The 25894-nt window shown below is 41.8% G+C and overlaps 1 protein-coding gene across 1 annotated transcript; it reads left to right on the forward strand.

Moving 5' to 3' along the window:
- The first annotated feature begins 1767 nt into the window (after window positions 1-1767).
- Window positions 1768-25618, forward strand: TIPARP (TCDD inducible poly(ADP-ribose) polymerase). Its single transcript, XM_026045386.1, has 5 exons — window positions 1768-2796; window positions 17152-17320; window positions 18855-19036; window positions 23598-23873; window positions 24963-25618. Exons 1-5 carry the CDS (start codon window positions 1859-1861, stop codon window positions 25408-25410), a joined length of 2013 nt encoding a protein of 670 aa, XP_025901171.1. The 5' UTR covers window positions 1768-1858; the 3' UTR covers window positions 25411-25618.
- Window positions 25619-25894: the final 276 nt, after the last annotated feature.

The raw sequence follows: 25894 nt of genomic DNA on the forward strand, positions 1-25894 counted from the left end.
AGGTGACCCTGGCTGTGTTCGCATGCTGGAGTGCTCGATTAGAAACGCCAGCAAAGCCTGGTATCTGTTACCACTGCTTTGTGTGTGTTAGAGATGTTGGCAGATTAACTCCGTGCGATAAAGCAATTCTTGAAAAACAACAGCAAAGTCTGAACGTTCCAGTAATGAAATGAGCAATAACAATATTGAATTACGTTAAAGGTAGGGCTGGAAATGACCATAAGTCACTTACTTGGCTCCTGAGCACAGTGGGACTCCTTGGATCCAGTGTTATCCTCTTATATAGCAGAGATGCTGTTAGACCTAAGCACAATGAAGCAAAGCATCTGACTTCTCGTGCACTTGAGCATTTAAGACCTTTGAAATTAATTTGAAGTTTTAAGGAACTGAATGTGAGCAAGAGAGAAAATTGCCTGATATCTCCATGGAAGAATAATGGAGACCAGCAATTTTGAAATTAATTTTAGGTGGCCAATCGTGTATCGATTGTCTTCAGTTTTCTATTTTTAGGTTAAATTTAAGAGGTACAGCTTCTTTTTCCTGGCTGTTCTGATAATGCTCTTTCACAGGGTAGTGCAAAACCCTTATCAATGAATGTTCCAAAACAAAAAAGACTGTGAGGAGTTCTGAAGAACATTTTTTAAGCATTTGATTACTACTGTTTTCTTATCAGTTTTCTGAGAATTTATTTCAAATGCAAAATTACTTTGCTTGGAATACATATTTCCAGGAAGTAGCTCTTAATGTGCTCCACTCAAAGCTTGGAGGCTGCATGTGAAGAGCTTGAAGGGTGTTTAATTAAACATAATCAAATATTGCAAGATTCTTGATTAAAAGGTATGAGCTTTCTGATGACCTACTAGATGTTTTTATTAATATGTTCTTCTACTTTATTAAAAGTAGTTGCCCTATTAATGTAAGTAATTTATTTTCCCGGTGTTAGTGATTGACTTGTCTGTGCCCCTGGTGCTCCTCGCTGCCTGGTTTAACCCTGTAAACTCAGTGTGCACTGGGCGCGGGTGTCACAGCGGGTGCCTGTGTCCCCATCGCGTGTGAGTCACAGCACAGGGTGCTGCGTGAAGCAGGAGCGCCGGGTGCGCCAGGGACCAAGTGGCAAACGTGTAGGAGGAACAGGCTGTGAGCACTTCAGCTGCCGCGGTCGTAAAGCCGGGGATTAAATCCTTGCCCCTGCTGAAGTCAGCGTGAAGTTTGCCACTCGCTTATGTGAAACCAGCAGTTCTCTGATAATGCTGCTGGGAGAAGGGTGAGTTTATGTGAGGGGGGAAGTGTATGGATAGAATAGGGACATGTAGGTCTGTCTGGTGGGAGGAAGAAACGGTGCATGAGTGTTTTAGAGTGCCGTGTTCGCCTGCTGCGTCTGGGGCTGTGTGCCTGCTCACGCTTCCGTTCTTGGGTCCGCGCGTGAGACGAGCCGGCACGACGCAGTGCTCGCCTTAGCCGAGTATAATGAGCCCGAACGCTGTTTAGTAATAAACATCCGTGCAGGGAGGAGGGCAGCAGTTCCGCCCCCCCCTTCCTGCCCCTCCCGGGACTGTTTGTGCGTGCCTGAGTGTCTCTGAGACATCGTGTGTGAGAAGACGATGAGTGCGTGTTTGGGATTAATTAGCTCAAGTTTAGCTGGTTTTATGCTTTACGTGCCTAGGGGCTACCCACAGTCACAGAGAGGGGAGGAGTTTGCTGTTGCTGGCTTGAAATCCTCTCCAGGGGTGATCTTGTTCGTGTCAACCATGAGCAATTAGAGAGATTAACTGTCTTGTTTTCCTTTCTGCCCTAGACTGTTTCTTGTGAGGCTCTGGGACATTCGAAAGTGATTTGGAGAGAGCGAAGTCTGTGTCTGATGGACACCGAACCAAAGCCAGCGTGTGTCATGCAGCAGGCTCACTGCCCAGGAATGAAGTGCCCTCCTTCCGAGGACTTTCCTCCTCGGGTAAGACTGTCTGAAAAAATCCCTCCAGTGAAGCCTTGCTTCAAGAAGAAGCAGCAAGTGCAGAAGAGACTGGACACAGAAACTCTCCGGGCTTTGCGGCCAATCTTTACCAGCTTGCTGGGAGCTGGAGCGCTGGATAGAGTCTTTGTGCCCCGCGGCCAAGGTGGTGGTGATAGTGATTTATGTGAACCTGCTGTGAAAAAAGCTCTGGAACTTGGCTCCTCTTGCTCCCAACCAGAAGGTGATGTGACCATGTTGATGCCAACTGCTCCAGCTGTGCAAAATAAACTGCCAGCAGCTCATCCTTCTCCTGGGCATCCTGAGCAGGAGGTCCAGTCAGGAGAGCAAGGCTTCTCATCAGAAACTACTCCTGGAACTGCTGCTACTACTAGTAATGAATCATTCCAGGATCATCCTTTGCACGCACCTTCTAGTGATGCTACAGCTTGCCCCTTGTTTCCAGATAAGATCCTGGAAAGCTACACATCTGGCTTATTCCAAGAGAACAGCTGCCCAGTGCAGTACGATTTGAACCCAAATGATAAATTCAATGCTGGGATATTCCAGAATAAAAGTGAAGAAGCTTCCCTTGATCTGGTATTTGAGCTCTTGAATCAACTGCAGTATCACACCCATCAGGAGGATGGAGTAGAAATCTGTGTGGATTTCCTGCAGGGCACTTGTCTTTATGGCAGTGACTGTCCCAAACATCACACGGTGTTGCCATATCACTGGCAAGTGAGAAGGACAGCAACTCAGAGTTGGCAAAGTGTGACCAATGATTCCCAGGAACATCTGGAAAGACTGTACTGCAACCCTGATAATGACAGGATCAAAGTGAAATATCGGTAGGTAACTGAATTTACTCCCTTGCTAGCAAAGCCAAGTGTGTCAAGCCAAGAAGCAGTTAAGAAATACTTGAGAAATACTTTTTTTCTCCTCTGATATGTAATATACAAGTATTTTCCAGACTCTGTGGTGAGGTTGACTGAATAATATATCTCAAGTTTGCCACAGACATAAAATTCTTTCACACCTATTAAAACTGCTGCTAAATATCTGCAGGTATTATTTGTAGCAGAAGCACTTGAAGCATGTGAAAGGAAAAAAAAATCAGTTCTGTAAAACTGAAAGCCATCAGAGGCTGTTGTGCGAAGTTGTATTTGATGTTCCTAATTAGCTTCATCTCTGTATGTGAAACGTGACGAGATGAACGAGCCTTTGCAGTGATTGAAATGGGAATGATGCAGCAGTGCTTTCTGCTTTGTGATTCCGGAGCGACTGGATGCAAGCACAATTGTCATAATTATATTCTAAGGAACTAAAATTAGGTGCTGTGTTCACTTTCATATAGTTGATAATTTATGGTGATGTTTCAGCTAATTCTCTATGAGCAACCTGTGCAACACCTTCAAAAATGTTGATCTACAGTTCACGTAGTTTCACCTAAAAATGTTGAAGTGTACATTAGAAGTTCTTGTTTCCTCTGTGTAGTAGTGTTTTCTAGGTTCAGAGAGTAGGCAGCAGCAAGCTTCCCTGATGGTGTTCTCAGTTTGGACTAGATCCTGCCCGCTGAGCTCTGAAACAAAACTCCTTTCAGCTTTTGTAGCTCATTTTGAATAGTAATGGAGAGCGACAGTGTTGACAAGATCATCAGATCTAAGTAGTCCCTGTTCCTGGGAATGCAGGGTGTGGACTCTTAGTTTTCTGAGTACTGAACACTTTCTTTTTCTGGAAGAAATGTGTAGTACATGTTTCTCATACCTTTTCTGTCCTTTTATATTATTTAAGCCTCTGATGCAATTCTAGCAGTAGTCAGATTCTAAATGACACTTCCATAGCTGTATGGGGAAAACTCTTCCCCCCCCCGCCCCTTCTCCTTTGGCATGTCAGTCCTTTGGGATTTTTCATTGCCCCTTCCACTTCCTGAAGTTTATCTCTTCTTCCTTAATATTTTAGGGCAAATTTATTTTATTTCTATTTACTATGTAGACATTTCCCATTGGGCATCAGAGGCCCGTTGTAATGGTCAAGATCAGTGCAAGTCTTCACATTGACCTAACTGGGCATTGCATTGCACCCTGAAAATCAGTGTTTATCAACTCTCAGATTCCTTTGTGGTGGACTTAATCCTTTTTCTTGAAGGTAATACCAGAATATAGATACCCCACGCTGAAAATGAAGTAGGAAATAAGAAATAAATCATGCAATATAGGAAATGATATTCTGTATAATTGCCTTGGAAAAATATGCCAGTCTCTATAAAAAAAATAAATAAACCCTTTAACTGCATAGCAGAGTAAATCCACCATGTATTACAGCAGAGAGACTTGCCTTTATTTTCCAGGTATTTCAAAAGATTTCTGAAAAGAGAAATAGCAAATGTTTAGAGGAATAAGACACACCCAAGCAAGTCATTAAAATTTGAACTCTTGTGCAAATGAGTGAAAAGTCTGTTTTATTTTGTCAAGCATATATCACAGGATCCCTTGGTACACACATGATCTATCCATTCTAAATTACGGAGTCAAGAGAGATTAAAAGAAACAATGCTTCCCAGCTGCTTAATAGCCCTCTTTCCATGCTGTAAAGCTGGCTGAATAGTGCTCTCTGCCTTTACATGTATTTTGCAGATTTCCAGTCTGGTGAGTATTTTGGCATCTTGGTACACTGAGTTTCTGTCTGTCTGAGCCGGTCGGGAAGAAACTTATCAGGATTATTGTCAGACACGTTACATTCTGTTACCATGACTAAAGCCGGAGAGGCAGCGCGATCCCAGCGAAGCCGGGAGCGCCGGCTGCACTCCGCGGGCGCCCCTGCTGCGGGACAGGTTCTTGCAGGGCAAGCTAGCTTTGCACAGGTTAAGCAAGTAGCAACCCACCAGCATTCACCTGACTCTCTTTTTCAGCAGCAGTTTATTGAGACTAAAGTGATTTTAAACATCTTCCAACTGTTTTTGGTATCCCCATGCAATTACTGATTCTGCACCTTGAGTTCTCTTCCTACTCTCAAATGACCTTGAGAAGATAATTGCATTCATAAGTGCCACAAACATACCTGAATATGAAGTTGAGGGTTTGCTATAAACTTATAGAATCCTCTGCCCTTCCTGTGGTTTTGTAAAAAAACTGCTGTGGAATTAGAAAATGGCAAATTCTGCAACTCACATATGTGTTTTTGGGGTTTCTAGATAAGTATCAGGGAGAACCTAGAAATGAAGCTTCTTTTTTTTATTATTATTTTTATTTTTTTTTTTTATTTTTTTTTTTTAAGATTAGAGCTTCTAGTTGCAAACAGTGAATCTGATATTCCTTAAAGCTTAGAGGTAACATGCTTAACATGGTTTTATATCAGTTTTGAAATGGAGATGTGTCAGAGTGAGTTGTCTTTTACGCAACCCCTTGTCCGGGAAGAGCCTCCTGGACCTTCAGACGTGGCCAGCTTGGCCTGCGCGGGAGGCTCGTGGAGTGTCCCTGTGGTCACTGCGAGCCGCCCTCCCCTTGCCCAGCACTGTTGGGTCTCCCAGCAACACGATGCAGGAGCAGCCCGCGGAGCCCTGCCGAGGGCAGCTCGCGTTCACATGGTGACCGCAGGAGTTGGCTAAAGCTACTAATCCTTGGTGGTCGGACTGGCTTTGCAGGCCTCTCGGTGCAGGTTGCGCACAACAAGGAAATGCCTCCTCAGCAGTTTGCGTGTCCAAGAACGCCTGACTAGTAACCAGGGGCGGTAGCTGCTTGTCCTCTTTTGTTTTGGACGCAGCTTGTGTGGCATAACAACGGGTGCCACAGGCTGCAGCTGTTGCTGGGGGGAAGTGGCGCCGTTCAAGAGGTTCTGGCCACTGGTTAGCTAAAGAATAGGCTCTAAATCCAGATAGGAGTTTCTTCAGGTAGCTATTTATGTAAATCTAGCTTCACACCCATGTTATTTAGACGAGCAGGGTAAGAAACATTCAGCTGTTGTGTTTTTTTTTTTTTTTTTATTTTTTTTTTTTTTTTTAACCTAGGGAACTTGATCCTAAAGTAGAAAAAATGGTAAAGCTTGTTTAATTCCTTCTTTGGGATAAGGCTGTTTCAGATGATCAATCATTGTAGTTTGTCCTCAAACTGAATATGCAGTTTAGTGATAAATCATTTTTTTCCTTAATTTTTTTTTCTTCCTTAAATTTATGAAGTATTTATAACCCCACCCATCAATATCTCTAATGAAAGGGAGGGTAGGAGCACTTCGCTGGGCTGAGGAGAGGCCCTGGAGCCTTTCCAGAAGCACCTCAGCTCGGTGCTTCAGAGGACGAGGCCAAGCGCTGCTTTCCAGCGCAGGAGCACCCAAGCTGTTGTATTTTAAGATGTCCTTCAGTGTGGGGAAATACTTGGCTGCAGAACTAAGCTGTTTCTCCCCGCACACCCACCTGTCCGATCATGCCTTTGGTTGCTTTTCAAAATAAGACACATCATTACTTACTGCATTAGGATGTGATTCAAACAACTGTGCAGTTCCTGGCCCCTCAGACTTTGGCTGAAGTTTCCACCCCGCTCTTGGCAAAGAGGGATGTCCTTGTGCCTGTCCAACTGCCTGTGCTCCAACATACCCCGACTCACATCAAACAGTAGCATCTCCGAGTTATTTTATTTTTTTTATGTAGCAACATGCTATAAGGAAAAATCCCTGTATGAAGTGTAATGGTTCAAACAACAATCTTTTGTAGCCAAGTTCTCTGAAACCTGAAGCAGATTGCTCAGTTCCTTTTACCCCCAGCTACATCTGGGTCTGTGTTAAATTACACCAGAATTCTAACATACAGTTTCAGTCGAACTTGTCGCAGGAGTAAAAGTCACAAGCGTCATGAAACCTCCGTGTGCTCTGTGAGCTGCCTGGCAGCTAAGGCAGAGCCGGGCGCGTGCCTGCCGCGGGAGCTCGCCCGGCACGTAGTGTGCGGGGCCGCGGGTGACGCGTAGGCCCGCACGCGTGCTCGCCGCCTGCGCCCAGCCAACATAAATACAGCCTCTGACCCAGTGCTCTATCAACCAGCCTGCAGAAGGAGCTGAGGGGGAGAAAGGAAGTCAGGACAAAAGATAAGCCCCCTGGGAAGTGCTTTGCTTGGGCCCGATGTTCATAGGGTCATTGTTTCTCTGGTGCTGTTAGAAGGGGTAGGCTTGACTTTAAAATCACGTAGAGCCCAGTAGACTCATCCCTCTCGTTCAGGGACTTCTGACTAGCTGTGACCCACTGAATAGTTAAATTTGCAAAGTTATCTTGCTGATCTGCACAGCTGCCACAGCATATGAGATAACTCCTGTTATTGATAACACCGGAGATGAGAAAGCAGCTGAAAAGTACTGACTTGTGATTTGTGGGTGGTGGTTCTTGAATATACACAGCTGAGTGGTTTTGAACTTCTGAATTCCTTGCTGGAAGGAATGCAATGCAGAGACACCAACTTAAAAAGCACATGAAGTGATTTGAGAAGTGCATGCCTTGTGCTTTGTAAGAGTACATTTCAAGGGATCCGTATTTGCCCTGCCTTATGGTACCATTTACATATGAAATAAAAGTAATTGGCTTCTAGCTATACAAATCTAGGGGAGGTTTTGAGTGTTGCACGAAGCTGTCCGGGGAATTAGAAGCAATCACTCGTATATACCTTTCCTTGTTTCACGTCAGTAAACAGATGACAGTTTTGGAAACAGCTGTCACCTGGCTTCAGATTGAGGTCAGTCTGTTCTGTGTGTACTCATGTTAATAAAACAGTCCTTTCTGAAACAAAGATTTATGATTGTTTCAAGCAGATTGCTGCGAAGAATTGCTTACAGGTAATCCAGCCATCGTGATCCTGGAGCAGTCTGCCTGCCCAGGGCGTTGAGGATGAGGAACACAAAGAGTCTGTTACAACTATTTTCTTAGCAAGAGCAGTGAGTGATCCTGGAGTTCCTCCGTGGTTAGTACACGAATTTGTTGAAATCGGTAGGAATTTGATTTGGGTAATAATTGCAAAATTTGCTACTTGTAGTCAGCTCTTCCAGAGAAGATGCCTCTGTTGGGAAGCTCCATTTGGAGGATGTGACTTGAAACATCCAGCTGGGACATTCAGAAACTGAAACACCTGGAATGGGTGGTCACTAGTGAGTGTTAGACTTAACATAGCACGATCATATGCAAGTGAAACGTTGATAAAATGATGCAATTTCTTTATTTGTCAGAAATCTCAGATATTTTTCAGTAAATAAGTCCTGAAACTGGATAGAAATCCAAAAGAAGAAACAGGTATGTGTATTTAAAAAAAAAAAAAAAAAAAAAAAAAGAAAAAAAGCCTTTACCTGCAAAGTCACTTAAGTGCTTTAGATTGTTTCCTCTTTGCAGCTTTTTATAAATGAATCTTTCTCTTGAGCAGTTTGGAGACCCTCTCCTTTATCAGTGCTCTTGCTTGTCCCTCCAAGTGGTGCAGGTGCTGGCTCTGGGGTACCTGCCATGGATTCTTGACCCTGCAGAAAAGCTAGAAAAAGACTTTTTTTTTTTTTGTTCATTCCATCCTCAATGAACAGATTGCACTTCTCAGATAATAGCAAACTCACAGAAGCAGTAGTCAGAGCTCCTTTTCCTTTTGCTCCTTATATGTATAGCCCTCAGTGTGTTTCATGGCACTAAAATAAGCGCTGGCTTTTAAACCGCCGCAGGGTCAGTGGGCGGGTTGGGCCCAGCCTGGGCGCAGCAGCCAACTTGCCCTATCGGTTTTACAGCTACTTCCTGCGGCCGCAGTGATACAAAAATTAAAGCAAACAGAAACCCTCTCCGAACCATCCCCGCGTCTGGGGCGGGTGGGAGACCTTTGAAACTTTGAAACCAGCAGTGTACCTCAGACAAGGACATCCATGTTTATCCGCTAGTACAAACAGAAGGTGCAGCTTGGATTCGAATTATGAAATATGGTACACGCAGTAATCCTTGGAAGATTTGAATGTGCTTCAAGTCCTCGTTGCTGCAGATTTTGTAAGAACTTAATAGCTGCTCGCAGCAAAGGGCGTTTTAGCGCAGAACCTGGCGTCCAGCACCGGCCAGCAGTGGGTGTCCTGGGAAGACCGCAGGAACATTGCCCTGCCCTGCTGCCCCGCCAGCACTTACAGTCAGGAACCCCCTCCACCAGCTCTTGCTGCTTCTTGTGAAATAGAAGATAAGCTGTAAAACTACAGTACTGATAGAAAAAAAGATTCTCTGATGAGAGAGTCTTAGCTGTGGATGTAAATCTTTCTGTAGCATCTTTATCTTCTCTGCATCTTCCTTGCTGTATCTGGTCTGCGCGATATACGATCGTAGCTGAGAGAAGCACGAGGCGGGGACAGATCAAGTAAAATACAAAAGTTAATTTCCAATCCTTCCACCAGCCATCCCTCTCCAGCTTAGGAATGGGGAGATACTGATAAAATGAAGCCCCTTTACCAGCCTGTGCTTCCCTCCTTGCCGTGGTGCCCCTTGGAGGGAAGGATGCTCCTTTCCTTTTAAACTCCTTGTGGCTGCTCTCCAGGATTCGGTTGTATTTTTATTGCTAAATTATGAAAAACTCGCAGAAAGATGGTCACTTCGCTTGGTGTTACCAGGTGCTAGTTGACTACTGCTGCCTACGGAGTCAGTCTCTGTTTCACTTGCAGGAAATTTCAGCTACTCTTGTCTCTATCTGACACTCCTATTTCAAGCTACGTTTGCTTAGAGAGAGATTATTAAGACCAAATTTCTCAAGTGATCGAGTTTCATACAGCTCTGATTTTAATCACCTCTGGAATATAAACCCCTATGATACTCCACCAAAGCTGGACTACAGCCAACAATTTCAAACTGTTTATCCCAAAGTAGATGAAATGTTTCCAATTTTTAGTCACCAGAAAGTGTAAATGTCTTTTTTTTTTAATCTCTTATTTATCTCTTATAGTAACTGAATTTGATTTAAATCACTTTGCAACCTTAAGCACGAATGGTTTCATACTTGTTTGGATCGTTCAAGTTTGCCTGTTCTCTAGAGTGGTTTTTAGATTATTGCTCTTTCGGAGAGGAACTGGTTTAGTCATAGAGAGAAAATCAACAGTTTCATCATCTAAGTCGTGTTTAGCTCTCAATCTTGCTTTGCATCACAGCTGTTCTGATGGGAACCGAGTTTCATTTCCTGTGCAGACCTTTGTTGTTCGGTGTGCTGCTTTTTTGTTCTTTTTTTTTTTCCCCTGAACTCTGTGGTAAGATTCGTGACATGTAACTGAACTTAGGAGAAGGGTTTGAAAGCACATGCATTTTGATAGCATTTACAAAGAAATGTTTTTTCAAATCATCCATTGCTACTTAAGGTATAGAACATTTGTTGTATTAAATGGAAAGAGCATAAAGGACTCGCGCGTTAGGTTTAAGTTTTAAGAATGCAAGAAAGAACAAGCCTACATCACCCTTATTTTCACAGTCCACATTCATCCAACAAAAGACCTCACGATGGTAACTTGCTGATATGGGTCAGTGTCCTGAAGAAACTAGTCTAGTGTGTAATTTGTTAGAGTAGGGGTACAGAAAGAAAAGTAACTTCCTCAGGGGACCAGACTCTGTTTTTGAGAACACTTGTGAACTTTGAATTGCTGCTGTCATACAGCACAGCATTTGGTTATGTATTTTTGCGCTATTCTTAATAGGGTTCAATATGTTCAATCTTTTAATGGAAATGATCCCATTAGGCTGCTTTATATAATAAGCAGAGAGCTTTATATGGTTAGTTGTTGCAGCTAATTTCTTAAGAAATCTCTGCTACCATCTCTGTTGTAGGTTCTCTGTGTGATTTTTGGAGAAACTATTTAAGTGTCTCTCTGCCTCTGTCTTTCTGGGCAAAAATGGAGATAGTAACAGTCTGCTGTGGAAGCAGAACAAGGCAGAGTCTTACGGTGTTTGCAGAGAGCTTTGGTATTTTCAGCTGGAACATGCTACAGACACAAAGCACTGTTTTTGTTACAAGTTTTAAGCTCTACTGAAGGCTGTTCCTGCTGCATGATGCAAAGACATGATGGAAATAACACTTTGCCCCACCAAGGAATTTGAATAAATTTCCCACTTTCCCAGACATCTGACAAACTTTAATGTTCATCTTCTTTTCCGCTGCTGTCCAGACGCGACTGCTTCCAGATAGAGACTCCCCAGGCTGCAAGGAACAACAAACAGTAGGGAACGTTTTGTCATGTTAGCCATAAACCTCCTACAGAAGTGCGAGGAGCACTGGCTGCGTTCGTGGAGCTCACCCTTTGGGGGCACTTGGGAGGAGTAGCTGGGATGGGTCTTTTTCATCTTTTTCATGTCTGCTTCCAAGAAGGGTTTTCCGTCCCTGTTTTCTTGAGCATTTCTTGTGCCGCTGGCATTGTATTTTAGGTATTTCATCAACACCGTAGGTGAGCCCTGCCGCCTGGATGCCCTTCGGGGAACGCACTGATGTCACGCGGGTCTGGCTCTGTGGTTTCCCCCCTCCTCATCCATTTGCTATCCACAGTCTATACGTTATATGGGATGTCCTTTATTTTAGATGAAGGCTTGTTTCATGTTTCCACTCAGAAGTATCTCAGAAGAAGTAAAACATTATACTGAAGATAAAGTGATGTTATGCTAGCAAACACAACAGGCATAACTGCAGGCATGTAGCCTTCTTGTTTCTCTTGAATCCCAGATTTGTGGTCTTTGTCCCGTATTATGTCCTGGGGCAGCTGAGAGGTACATTTGTCACGTTTGCTGTCATCAGTGGTCTTGCAGAGTTGCACCCAGGAGTGTCATCATGCAGTTGCCTGCAGTAACCACCATTCACTTCTTTTCATGGCTTTACATTATATAAACTTGCAGTAGGCGTTTTAATGTACAAAGGATGCGCTTTAAAAGAAGAGCTCCTATTGAACTGCTTGCTGAATATCTCATAGAATATCTGAGCATGAATGCCTGTTTATGCTATAATTTTAAAAGGTTAATACTTAGGAATATAGAAATAAATCATTAAAGAATATAAATAAACAGTGAAGTACATTTTACGAGTCAAACCTTTTAAAGAATGAGAGTATCTTATTGGTCACCCAGTTTGCCATTAATGGGCGATTAATGGCAAACTAAACTACTGGGAATTAGATTCTAAGCCCTTCACTAGTGTTGAATATAAAAACACTACTTTTAAAAAATATTTCTAGTTTAACAGAAGTGTTTTAGTTTCAGGAGGATTCTACTGTGTTATGTTCTAAAAGAAGCTGCTGAGCCTTTTCCTATGCACAGCCAAGGGGAATGGAGAGAGGATATAGCAATTTTTAAATTGTATGTGACTCAGATTTCACCAGATCTTTTTTTCAAGACATAATTGAAAAAGATGAGTTTGATTTCTGATCAGGAATTCTTACTATCAGAGCAACTTTGAAGATAGCCATGGTTGTGACTGCCCAGAACTGCTGCCCTTCCCCATCCTTCAGCTGCATGGTGACACGTGAGTGTTTTACACAAGTTGGAAGGCGGCCTGAGATGCGTGGGAGTCTCCCGAGGACAAATGCTCTATTTGTGTAACAGGCAGCCACCCAAAGATGGGCTGCTCAGAGAAACGCGGCGACCTTTGCAGGCAGATAAATTGATCCTCTCTGTTAAGTAAGGAGGAAACAAATCCATTCACTGCATTGTATTGGGATCCTTCACATTCAGGTTGTACATAGGCATTCAGGAGGAGCACTGGGAGGGGGAATGATCCGCTCTTGGTGCTCGACGCCCCCATCTCTATCCCAGCGAGTTGTCAGCGTAGGTCACTGAACAGCAGCTGCTCTGTCCTCAGTTTGCCAAGGGGGAGATGGATCTGATAAAGGAGAGGCAGAAAGCAACGAGCTACAGAAAATTAAAATATATATATATAAAAAGTGCAGATACTAGACAGAATTGTTGCTAAATTATTTCTTTCATTACTAAAACTTCAATACAGATTTTGCTGAAAAATTGTTAGCTTACAGTGAAATTGTTTTCATTATAAGATCATTATAAAGTCATTAGCTACTGATATTGCAACTCTCGAGTAGAGTCTAACAAGATGCACAGGTGCAAATTCAGCTGTGGATGGATTTTATTTAATGTAGGAAAAAATATTGCAACTTGCTTTACTGAAATTGTGTGTAAACTTTTCCTGCTCTGGAAAGAGTAAATTGAATTTTTTTTTTTCCCCTCATTGTAGCAAAACCAGAAGAAATCTATGTACAACTGTACAGTTCCCCCCCAGCACCACAGTTAGAAAATGGGCGGCCTCCAATGTTTTTTGCATATGTATCCATTAAGCTATATTTTCAAGAGCTTATCCTGCAGATCTGCTTGCTCTGCAGTAAAAGCAGTAGGAAAAGCAATCTCGGAGTGTTCATCTCAAAAAAATGCTTTTCCTTCCAGCAGTTCCCGCATATAGCATGGTTGTGATTCCCGTTGCTCTGCGACATAGTTACAGCTGTGCGCTGCATTCTCTATTTTCACACAGTTAAGTGCATGTTACAAATATTCAGGCCACGTGTCAGCAGCCAGTCACTTTTCAAGTACTTAGGAAGCTTCTTTTGTGGTATTCAAACTTTTTAGGACTTTTTTTCTTAACTTTTTAGGATCTTAACCGATATGTGGTTACTTTAAAAGGGCTCAACTTGTTAGCAGTTGCCTTTATTATGCCTAGAGCATAGGGAGGGATATTTCAATTTTTAGATTTCCTTTACTTTGCATTTATAGAACTACTGCAAACATTTTCATTATCTGTTTCATCATAACCACATGAAACACAAAATTGTAATAAAATTAACTGAAACTGTGGGTTACGCCTTTAAAAGGAAGCAATACATACATAGAAAGGTTTTGTGTTTTGTTGCAGTTTTGCACATATCAGGTTTTGGAGTGGATGGAAACCTCTTAGAGTATTTGACTTGAAAACTGAACGAGCTAAGAAGGAATGCTCAGGTTGTGCATGGTTTCTATCAAGAATTACCTTCTTGCGTATACATTTTATAAAATATCCACACATTTCATAAAATTTCCACACAGCGTGGGGGAGTTTTTGCTTTGGGTGAAACAAGTCAGTTCAATTCCTCACTTCATCAATCTCCCAAAACTTGCTTTTCTTAGAAATGGTAATTTTCTCTGGCCCTCAGTTTCAGAATGGCTGGAGCTTATAGGCTTTGAGATGCTCTTAAAACAACGTTAAAATGTTTTCATGAAGAAATTCACTGAAAAGATCATGCTCATGGTGTGTTGTCTGCAAATACTTAGATAATAACACAGTTTGGTATTTCAGAGAGATGATTTCCTCATGATTTCACACATTGTTTTCAAATAATGTAGACTGTAGTCTGCTGTTATGGAACAAATTGACTGCATACCAGCAAGGTGGGGTGATTTTGTTATTTCTTCACTGCAGAATTATTCTTGTCCGGGAGGGCCCTGCATTTAATTTTAGTGTTTTCACCCTTGTCACTTATTTTGGTTAGTGCAGCTTTACTTCTGCATAGCTCTGTGTTTTATCCCTTGTATCTGACCTTTGCCTTGCTCGTCCTGTTATTAGGGGGAAATACAGACTCTTACCCTTAACCAAGGCTGGTGCACTTGGTGCAGAGATGTTTTCCTGAGCAGCGTGGGTGTCTGCGCTGCCCATTGATGAAACGTGCCCGGGTTGTGTCAGCCTTCATCAGCGTGGCAGGCTCCCCGGGGGCGGATGCGGCCCCGCGGGAAGACACGAGCCCCTGGTCGGCACCTCCTCCTCGGAATTGCCTGTCTCCTCTCCGTACTCGGATTTCCACCCTAGCTGTTCCTTAGGCCGCTGACGCGAGCAGGGAGTGATCTGTGAAGCTTTCTACAGGGTCGTCTTGACAAATTTTCATCTTAATTAATGATGGTGTATGACGATTTCTAGAAAACCATGTTCACTGAACTGGTCCTTATGGATAATAATTTTCTATCCAAAGAAGGGGAAGAAAAGTAACTGCTTGGGGCCATTCTTAGGGCGGGCAGGTTTGTTCCCGCCTGGAGCGGAAGTTCTCAGTCACGTCCTCACCATAAGTTGGCCGAAACTCCTCCTGGTTCCAACCTGGTATTTGAGCTTTGGCGGAGTTGAAAAAAAGAATATTTAGGAGGTGCTTTTTTCCCCAGAGGTTTTAAAAAGTAGCTCTTGCATTTGCATTTTTAAGACATTTGATATTACTTTTGAGACTCTTTCTTTGGAGTCTGTGTTGAGGTTCACTGAAAGTAAAGAGAGCAATCTAAAGGACAAGAGGCAATGGGCACATACTGAACCACAGCAAGTTGCACCCCTAGGATGAGGAAAAACTACTTTCCTGTGCAGATGACAGAATCTGACTGCAATTAATGATAACAGATAATGAGAACAGCTAAGCACCTGCAACTCCTATTGAGAACTGAAGGATAGTTGCAGCTGATCATCATGTTTTAAAGTCTGAGCTCTTCATTAGTTCTCTATGAAAATGCTATAATAAAGCTCTTCAGTGATTGTACCAACGACAGTGTGAAAGAGCTAGCAAAATTGCAGCTATTCTCAAGCAAAGTAGTATGTATAACACCCTATTGATGTTTAAAATAGCTGTCACTTGATGTGGCAAATTTCATATGCAGTATTTCAATGTTTATGATATTAATGGACCAAAGTTTTTAAAATAAACTGTAATTTCAAGGAGCAGCTTTATTTCTGCTTACTGTTAAGAATTCAAAGAAAATATTTTCTATCATTTCAAAAGCTGTTTCAGAAAATAAGCTGCTAATGAAAACCAGTAAGCTGATGACTAGTTAATAATTTATAAAAGTAGAAAACTAATGATGTAAACAGCATTTATTTGAAAATACGTTAATCCTAGTTGTTCTAAAAATTGTCTTTTATAAGGGATGAATGTATTACTTTCATTTCTTTGAATTTCTTATTTTAAGATCTTGTTTGCCAGTAATCCAGGGACTTGTGATTGACTAATGAGAAAGACAGGTTTAGAACTCCAAGCTTTACTTAGAGTTTTTCTTCTTTTTTTTTTTTTTTTATCTTTTTTTTTTTAACTAATAAAGCAACATTAGAAATAGCTGAACTTTTTCTAAGGTCAGTGTTAAACTGACTTCTTTGTAAAGGAAAAAAGGAAGCGCACTTCTCCTGTGCATAAAGGGTATAGTCTCTGAGTCAGTCTGTAGCAGCAGTTTGTGTCGTTTTGAGACGCCAGTCCCTTTACATGAAATTGCCTATTAGCTTTGATTTGGTACTTTTGGCTGGAAAACAAGCCCATATTCCTCAGCCGAAGCTCCATAATAGTGAAATCACTTTTCCTTTTCATATTTTGCCAGTTCCCTTCTGTTGCATGTGATGAGAGATAAATGAACTCTGGTGGATAGGCAGCAGATGCTCCTCATCTGAAGACATTTACATTTTCTTTTCTTCCCTGAAGCACTAACTTTTGCTACTATAACCTTTTGAATAGTATGTGGCTGCTTCATCAAATATGGCTGTGTGTTGTATTTATTTAGATAGTATGCAGAAAATGTCGAGGATGTGGATATTGTTTTTTTCCGATAGTTCATTTGTAGCGAATTAGAATCACTGGGTTAGGAGAATTGTTGTTGTCATTTCTCTGGGCCAAAATCCCTGTTTTTTCACTGTGCTGTATAGGAACTGCTTAAGAATTAGTTTTCACCATGCTGTATAGGAACTGCTTAAGTAGGTAGTCTGCCCTGACTACCTTGTATGCGTTTAGTACAGATGATCTCTGCTTTGCAGTGATGGACTAGAGAGTCCTCTAGGTGGAGGAAGCAACGTGTTGGAGCTCTGAGACCCCCAGGAGTCCAGTGACTTGGCCAAAATCTTGGAGAAGGGGTTGGAAGCGCTGCTGCCTTGTCATCCTGTGACTCTTGGTGTTCTCATGGCTTTGATACAGCGGCTGAACCCGGTACTCTCTCATCTGTGAAGTATAAGGCAAGCTAGGCTCCAGGCTCCACGGCGCTCTCCACGTTCACAAAGGGAGAGTCAAAAGTCAAAGAAGGGCAAACAGTTGGTCCCATGTGTCCAGTTCAAACTCATGGAGCATCTTTAAGGTCATTGGGGTTGTGTGACATGAGTGCAGTCAGGGTCAGGGTGCCTCTGAGAAGGTCTAACTGCACTGCTGGATGTCTGTTTTGATATCTCTGAATGCTTTTTGAATAAATTGCAAAAGCTGACTTTTTTTTTTTCTTTCTAGGGGACATGAATTTTGGGTGGATTTAAATGCTATGAAATTATATGAAACTGTTGAGTTCGACCAAATGCGGAGGCTGTCCACACCTTCCTGCCCCAGCTCCAGCTCCAACTACTACACAGTCTGGAAATACTTCTGCAGGGACCACTTTGGTTGGAGAGAATATTCCGAGGTATTTAACACATTCCAGAGTTGCACTTTGGGGTTAAAAGGCAAAGCTGCACTGGAGGTTTATCCTCAGGTGGTCTGAATATTACTTGGCCTCTGCTTACAAGAAGAAGAATAGCTCTATAATATTTGGGGCCATTGCTTTTCACTGACAGGAGATAGATAGTTTTCTGCCCAACTGGGAGTCTAATTTATAACAGACCAAAGACTTTTTCTCAGAATTGTTTAAATTCACCCAGCCCCTTATAACCGTGAAGAGCTCAGCCTGCAGCCAGATTCCCACAAGAGCTGTTGCAAAGGGTATTTGTAGGAAGCCTCTGGAGAACAGAGGTTTGGAAATCATTTTAAAATATTAACCCAACTTTTAGGAATGCACCGTGCTATATCATTGCGGAAGTGGAGGCCGAGTGACTAACACTAGCAAGCTGAAGGTAGCGTTTAGGTATTCTCGATGTGACCATCCACCATCCGTGCATAGTTTTCCTGTCAACACCCATTTGTTTCAGTTTAGTCACCGGGGGTGGAGTGTGGAATTTTAACTGATGGCCTCGGTCACGCCGCCTGGGCACCCGAGCGGAGGTGGCGCGAGGCTGCCCTGCTGCGGTGGGGAGCCAGCTGGGACTCTCCTGAGAGTCCCCAGAGACAGCCCCCCTCCCTGCTCGTGCGAAAGGTGGCAAGTACCCTCAGAACCTGTAGGATTACATATTTTTTTGTCTTGAAGAGAAGTAAAGGTGGTTGTGTCTGACTGGTTTTACAGAACAATCCAGTGTTTCGGTGTCACTCACAGCTGCTAAACCTCCGATGTGCCTCCAGCCTGTGATTTCAAAATGCCCTGGTACTTAGAAAGTGGAATTAATTGCTTCCAATAGAACTGTGAATCATTTGTAAAATAAGTTGGGTAATATATTTATATTTTCAGTCTGCTTTCATCTATAGTCTTAAACATTTAGGAAAGTTACTCAAATAGAGATATTTCTGAGGAAAAGGACTGAGCTTTTCAGTATCAAACATGGTTTGCAGAAAAAGTGATAGAATCAGAGCTGTGCACTGCAGGAGTGCTATGTGAATCATCCCTCATAACATCCGGGGCAAATGAGACTCAAATTTGAGAGCAAACCAGCCCATAGCAGTTTCAAGAAGGTCATTTCTAGTCTCTGGAAGTCTGTTTTTAAGGCAAGGGAAACATCTTTCTGCAGGTTTCTTAATGCTACCATTTAGCTTGTTGCTGTTTCTGGTTTATTTTTCTGTCTGCCAAAGTATTGCACAGTAGGCTGTGAACCTCCAGAGTCCCTTGCTGTCTCACAGACCATATTATACAATCACCTTTAATAAATGGGTCAAGCTATATCCTAGAAGTAGTTATAGATTTTGGTCCTCACTGCTGCGGTTGACAGGCAGTTCCTGAACTTCCATACTTTAATAAGTAGGATGATTTTTCTAAATACCTGTGTTAAATCTGTTAATCTAGCAAGCCTGGTTCTTTTTGAGTATATAATTTATGTTGTATATGCTTTTGTTTTATTATATTTCTCAAACAGCCTGTTGTAAGACTGATAGAAGAAGCCAGCTGCCGAGGTCTGAAAGAGGTTCGGTTCGTAACCTGGCATAATCAATATATCCTAAATATCAAAGACGGATTCCAGCAAAACGCATGCTTCAGAAGAGAAATCAAGAGGAGACCCCTTCTTCGTTCATGCATTGTGCTGATGCCTTTTTTACAGTACGTATCCCAGCAAAATGAAAACTTTGGATTTCAAATGCTCCTTCATGTTGTATCCCTTAAGATGTGGACGAGGAAATCATAAAATCATAGAATGCCCAAGGTTGGAAGGGACCTCAGAGGTCATTGAGTCCAACCCCCCTGCACACGCAGGGTTACCTAGAGCACGTGGCACAGGGCTGCATCCAAGCGGGTTTTAAAGATCTCCTTCTTTGGAGATCTTCTAGGTGATATGTGTCACTGTCTAGAAAAGTCAGAAGATCAGTGCGGGGGAAAAAAAAAAAACTAAGTTGTATTCATTTCATGCAACTATAACTATTTTCAAATGTGGGATTTAACTATATGTTCTTTTTTTCCAGATAAGTAGTTACTTGTCTGTAAATAAGAAATCCTAATTCAGAAATTCTTGTATATAGAGAGAGGTTCTTTGAGCATATGTTCAGTTCCAATAAAAATAAGTGGGATAAAAGTGTTTGGTAGAAATATTCCTTAATCAAAACCATGGAGTTACTCCTTGGAAAAAATACAGAATATTTGGGCTATTCAGCAGTAGATTACTCAAAGTATAGAAGTCACAGCTTTGCCCAACCCCACCTTTAGGTAGAATGAAATGCTGTTACTGTTGATTAACACTACAAAATGCTGTTGAACATTTTCAGTGCAGTAAAGAATAAATTTCAGAATATACTTAAGGCTCTTTTCTCTGATTGTTTTATGCAAAATTTAGATTTTCTTAGTCACAAACTAGAAATGTTCAGTGACAAATAGTTTTAGTTACATTAATAGAGTAAAATTATTCAGCATCAATTCTACAGTGAGTCTTGGCATAAATAATGGGCAGGCCTAGCAGTGAATTGAAAACAGCTTGCGAGTCAGAGCCCGGGTTAAGGTCCAGCAGTGCCTTTAAGCTTACTTAGAGGAGGACAGAAGATTAAAGGAAGGTTGTAGGTGAAAGCTAATAATCCCATGTCCTTCTCTCCCCAGGATGACCAGGAATGTATTTGTAGAGAGTAGAACAGGGGCTAATACGCAGTGGGCAGACTTTCTGTGAATTCTTTAGGGTCAGTGTGAGGGAACTACTTCCTATCAATTGTGGCCTCACGCTTAAGACTGCACGTGATGAAGTGGTGCTTTGGCATTCCCACTGCCTGGAGGTCAGACTTTTCCCGAAAATGGGACTGAACTCTATGTCAGAAAATCTTACTTAAAATTAACAAAGCAAATCTCTACAACCTCTGTCTGGGAAATCTTAACCATAAAATGGTGTTGGCTTTACAATAAGTACAGTCTGAGTTTTAACTTGTTTCTTAAAAACTATGTGTATATACTGTACTGAAGCAAATATCCTGTTTGCACAGCCTTGCCAATCAGCTGGTTTGGTAGAATATGTGAGGAGCCTTGTGCTGCATTCTTCTTTGAAACCCTCCTGCTAGAAACTGACAGTCCTGCTTGGAAGAACATCCTGTATGTCGCTCGACAGCTGTTGTACTTGCTCAGTTTCTTTGAAGATGACGGTCTTAAGCCATCATTTAGTGTATGCTGCAGCTCTAGGAAGGAAAGTTGGCTAAATCCTCCCCTAGCTGCAACTAGAAGTCAGTATCTTTAAGAATTGTCACTTAGGAGTGAACAACATGCACAGAATTATGTGATTTTTGGATGTCCTCCATATAAATAAACAAACAAACAACAACAATAAAAAAATATATATATATATATATATATATATATATATATATATAAAGTCTCCTTCTTTGGAGATCTTTAAAACCCGCTTGGATGCAGCCCTGTGCCACGTGCTCTAGGTGACCCTGCGTGAGCAGGGGGGTTGGACTCGATGACCTCTGAGGTCCCTTCCAACCTTCGGCATTCTATGTTTCTATGATATATATAAATATATATTTATATATAAAATAAAGCTTATGCCATCCCAGGTCTTTTATTTTGGGGCACTTCTCCCTTCCCAGCTGAATGTTGTATTTGGAGATGTATGGACCTCCAAGGCTTTCACAATTTTGGCTGCTTCACAGAGCTGCTCTCCACTTTTCAGGAGAAACATAATATGAGGAACTTCTTACCACCAGGCTCTGTTTGTTACTTGAAGGTTATCATGTACCTTTTGGGTCTTGGAACATCAGAAATACAGATGTACTTTGTTTGCCAAGCCATTGTCCAGCTTTCCACCTCTCACCCTCTTCAGCGATCGCCAGCCCTCAGCTGTAGGTCCCAAAAAATGAATGTTCAAAAAGATTTTATAATTTTGAAGATGAATTAAAGCATTCCACTGTTTTTATTGTCATTGCAGCTGGGGATGAACGTGTTCACCCATCAAAGGTGGAGTGAGGAAAGTGTAGCATTGTAATAATTTTTGATTAGAACTCATAAAAATGCCATTTTTGTGATCTCACCATCACAGCTGGAAACATTATTGTTAAGAGCCCAGGAGTTAGGAACATATTGTCCTGTTAGCGAAGGGGGGAAGTCATTAGTCATTAAAGTGGCAGCTTGGCACGCGGGGCCATCAGGGGAGCTCGGGCTGCGGTGCTCATTAGCTCGCTGCATTGCCGAGCACCTCGCTGCGAGCGCCTTTGGGCAGAGCCTCCAAACAAGTTGTTGTTGGAAGTGTTTTTGGGTACGGTCTTGCAGGGGGGGAACCAAAAATTCCTAAAGAAATACTGGGAAGATGTATGCAAAAGGAGCAAGTGTGAACTTTCTGGTCACAGCAGTCCTGATTCTGATTAGTACTGAAAAATAAGGATTAAGATATTTCCAGATGCTTTGTTCATAGTGACTATTTTACTACAGTTTAAGTCTGTGATTTTGAGAGATGCTAAATTCATGTAGCTCCAGCCAGCTGTATTGGGCCATTGAGTGTGCTGCACCTGTAAGGGTTTGACCACAGCTATTTAAATCAGTTACTGAGTCTATAAATCAAGTTCTGAAATTTCTTTTGTTGTGCAGTAAACCTTATTCTTATTTTCCGTATACAAAGACCTTGTAATTCTCACATGAGACTCCAGCAATTCTTAGCAGGGGCAGCCAGAGTATTTTAAAACCAATTGAGATTTTGTAGTAAAGAGTGGGAGAGACTTTGAAAAGTCAGTATTTGCCCCGCTAATCATGGTCACATGTGGTGTTCCCTGCCGCAGTCAGATATAAAATCACAGAAGAAGGACTCACGTAGAAACGGTGCTTAACGTGTGGTTGTGCTGACTACAAGTGCTGGCTTCTTAATGGCTCCCGTTGTGTAATAATAAACTCTGACAATTAATTTAAACTAGTCAGAATAAATGAACAAAGTGCACCTAGGGAGGCAATGTTTTGTACTGTGTTTGGTGACTTACTAATCCCTAACTTGTGTTGATGTGCACCTCATCTTCACTGTGAGTGAGTGAAATTCAACAGTAATATTGCTACCCATTGACTTTAGGAGGAATAAACATAATAAATAAATCCCCCTTGTAATATTGTAGCTGCCATTTCAATAATTATTATTAGAAAAATTCATATTCTGGGTTTCTTTAAAACTATTAATAAACATAAAAGAATTTTGCTTCAAATTAAATAAGTAATGCTCCAATAAGTAAGGATTATTCAGTTGAGTAAGGCTCGTTCAGATGCTCCTCGGGTGAACTTACGCCACAGAGTCCATACTCTTTACCTAAATTTAGCTGGCATGACCTGTTCAGAAGTGTGAAACATCTCACCAAGTTGGAGTTATATTGAGAATAGAATCTTGCTGGTTCCCCGGTCAGTGTTCAAATCAGCTTGATTTCAGCGCAGCCGGTTCCCCTCCTCCCGGCACGATGCCTCCTTCCTGCGGAGCTGCCAGGGCAGCAGCTCTCGGCGCCCCGGCCCGCCACCCTTTACCTGCCGCAAACGCGGGGCTGCTCTTCACAGGGAATCAGCAACTGCAAATGCACATGTGCATCTGGCCTGTGCGAATGGAAACAGGAGAGTGTTCCTTGCCGTGACACTGGGGAGTACTAAAAATGTGTCATTGAGAAAAAATACGTGCCCGTTTTGCATGTAGATTTTTCCGTAGCCTTATTCGTGATTTATACTGCACAGGAAGGTGTGCATGTTTGTCCTCCTTATATTCCAAGGAAATGAGGTCAAATGTTGACAAATTAATATTGTCTTATTCTGTATGTCTTATGCTGTATGTTAAAACCACTAATATGTCGTGGCTTGTTTGTGAAGTAGTGGTACGTGGTGGCATTCAGCCTGCACTCTCGTGCTGTAACTACCACTCTTGTCAGCAGCCCAGAATGCAAGTAATGGTGACGATGACAAGTAGGCTTTTAAGTCACCACCAGTCAGTTCTGTAAGTGGAACTGCATCCATGAAAGCCAAAATGTTGCTATTAATTTTAATGAATGCAGGAGTTATTAAAATAGAAGAAATAGTTGGCATGTTCCTTTTAAGCATTAAAGATATTCAAATTGTTACAGAACTAAAGAGCAGCAGTAATTGAAGATATGTTGATGACTAAATAAATGTAATTTGAAGGTCTTCTGTTTGTGAACGTTTAATTAGAAACTCCTTCTCCTTCCCAAACTAGGACTTTAGGTGGCAATTCTCCAGTGCCCTCTCCACCAACTGAACCGGTTTCGTCACAAGTCTTATCTCCCACTGCTGTTACCTCTCCCAACTTCTACCCAGAGACCTGGATTAGTATGGATCCATCTCAGGACTTCATCCAAGTGCCTGTTTCAAAGGAAGATAAAAGCTACAGAACCATTTATAATCTGTTTCACAAGACTGTGCCGGAGACCAAATACAAAATACTGAAGATTCTGAGGGTGCAAAACCAGTTTCTCTGGGAGAAGTATAAAAGGTACGATAGTGCAAACATTGTTCTGTTACTGTTTTTCTTTTTTACAATAGGGGTGAGGTACCTTTAAAATTAATGATTTTAGCTGCAAAATACAAATTGATCATTAAGCTGAATACATAAACTCCAGAAGAGCAGGAGTGTTTTTCTGAAGAAAGCAGTCTTCAGCTGAATAGCTTTGAAAAATAAATATTGCTGACTGCATGTCTAGAAATCTCCTGTATAAGAGGTTTTATGTGCTATTACTAAGTTTATAAAATAGGTTTTCACAGAAACTTCAAAATAAATCTAGGGTGTCTAGTTGAAAAATACATGGATGTTCTTTCCGTTCCCTTTCAAGCCAGCCAAGGAGGAACTGTCTTCATCAAATAAGAGCAATTTTAAAAATAGCCCTTTGTGCCTTGGCTCTGCAGAATGTGGCAGCCCGGGGTCTGACAGTGCTCCAGCAAAGCGCAGGTTCAATGTCAGTCTGTTCCATCCAAATCCAAGATGATGTGTTTGAAGTTATTATCCTTTGGTCATTTAGTAATGGATCTGAAATTAGATTTGTGGATTCTCTGCCCCTTCTCAAGAAGTGCAGAGGCTCAGGAGAAGTCGAAGGACGGGTTGTGTGAGCACAGCAACTTACAATGTTAATTCTTACAGTATTAATGCCACTGCAGAGAACCTCGTCCCCCTGTCTGACAGCAGTATCCGTGGCGGGGCGCCCTGGAAGCCACAGTAACACTTATCCCTCGCGCAGACATCGGTTTTGCTCTTGAGAGGGGTTCCTTCCAGTTCGAGGTGCCATTCAGAGATGAGCAGGCGCTGCTCAAGCTTGTCTCTGCTGCTCTGGGGATGACAGAACTCCAGCCTCCAGCAGTATCATTGCTCAGAACCTTTCAAAAGTGTTAAATGCACACAAAAGCTTTATTTTGAAACAAAAGTCCTGTCTTGTTATACATGCAGAGGTATTTTCATGTCTCCTCTTACAGCTCTGGTGTTCCAGAGAATAATAGTGATACTTTTTACTTCAAAAACTGCAATGAAAATCCATCTTCATGTGCAGAACTACAGTGAATACTCATCTATGCTTTTCATTTTCTCTTCCAGGAAAAAGGAATACATGTTGAAAAAAATGACTGGTCTTGACAGAGTCATGAATGAGAGGCATTTGTTCCACGGCACCTCCCAGGACGTGGTGGATGGGATCTGCAAGCACAACTTCGACCCGCGTGTCTGTGGGAAGCATGCCACCATGTTTGGACAAGGCAGTTACTTTGCCAGAAAGGCAAGCTATTCTCATAACTTTTCCAAAAGGTCACCCAGAGGAGTCCATTACATGTTTTTGGCTAAAGTGCTGACGGGAAGATACACAGTGGGCAACCACACCATGAGGAGACCTCCGCCCGTGAACCCTGGCAGCATCACCAGTGACCTCTATGACTCCTGTGTGGACAATTACTTTGAGCCTCAGATTTTTGTCATTTTCAATGATGATCAGAGCTACCCTTATTTTATTATCCAATATGAAGAAGTTAGCAACACTGTCTCTATTTGAAAATCTGTGCTGCTAAATTATTCATTGTAATAAACTCTTATTAATCTGACATTTGTAGCAGTTTTCGTGGAAAAAAATGGACATTGTAGAACTGATTAAAGTTATTTGATTGGAAGGAAATTTCAAAATATAAGAAAAAAGATCTGAAGTGACCAATTGTACACTTGCTCTTTGATTATGTATGTGCAAATTGTAAATATCTTTCCATTGTTTATAGTTGAAAATCTCTGCCTTTTGTTATAAAACACTGTTTATTTATGTTAGTAAATATTCATGCTTAAAAATGTTGTTTGTGCATATAATTTAATCGGTATGGGTATACAGCAGTGGTGAGAAAATTGTTTATGCCCTGATCTTGAGATCTGATGGACAGGCATTTCTGAATAATCACAACCACATAAATTTTGTCCCAAGAATATTGAGTAAGAGATTCTCCCAACCATTATTTTTTAGTAATTTATTTAGAGAGCAAAGCAAAATTTGC

The sequence above is a fragment of the Nothoprocta perdicaria genome, unplaced genomic scaffold, assembly GCF_003342845.1.
Source record: "Nothoprocta perdicaria isolate Ctin4 unplaced genomic scaffold, notPer1 scaffold_4, whole genome shotgun sequence".
In the NCBI taxonomy this organism is placed as follows: domain Eukaryota; kingdom Metazoa; phylum Chordata; class Aves; order Tinamiformes; family Tinamidae; genus Nothoprocta; species Nothoprocta perdicaria.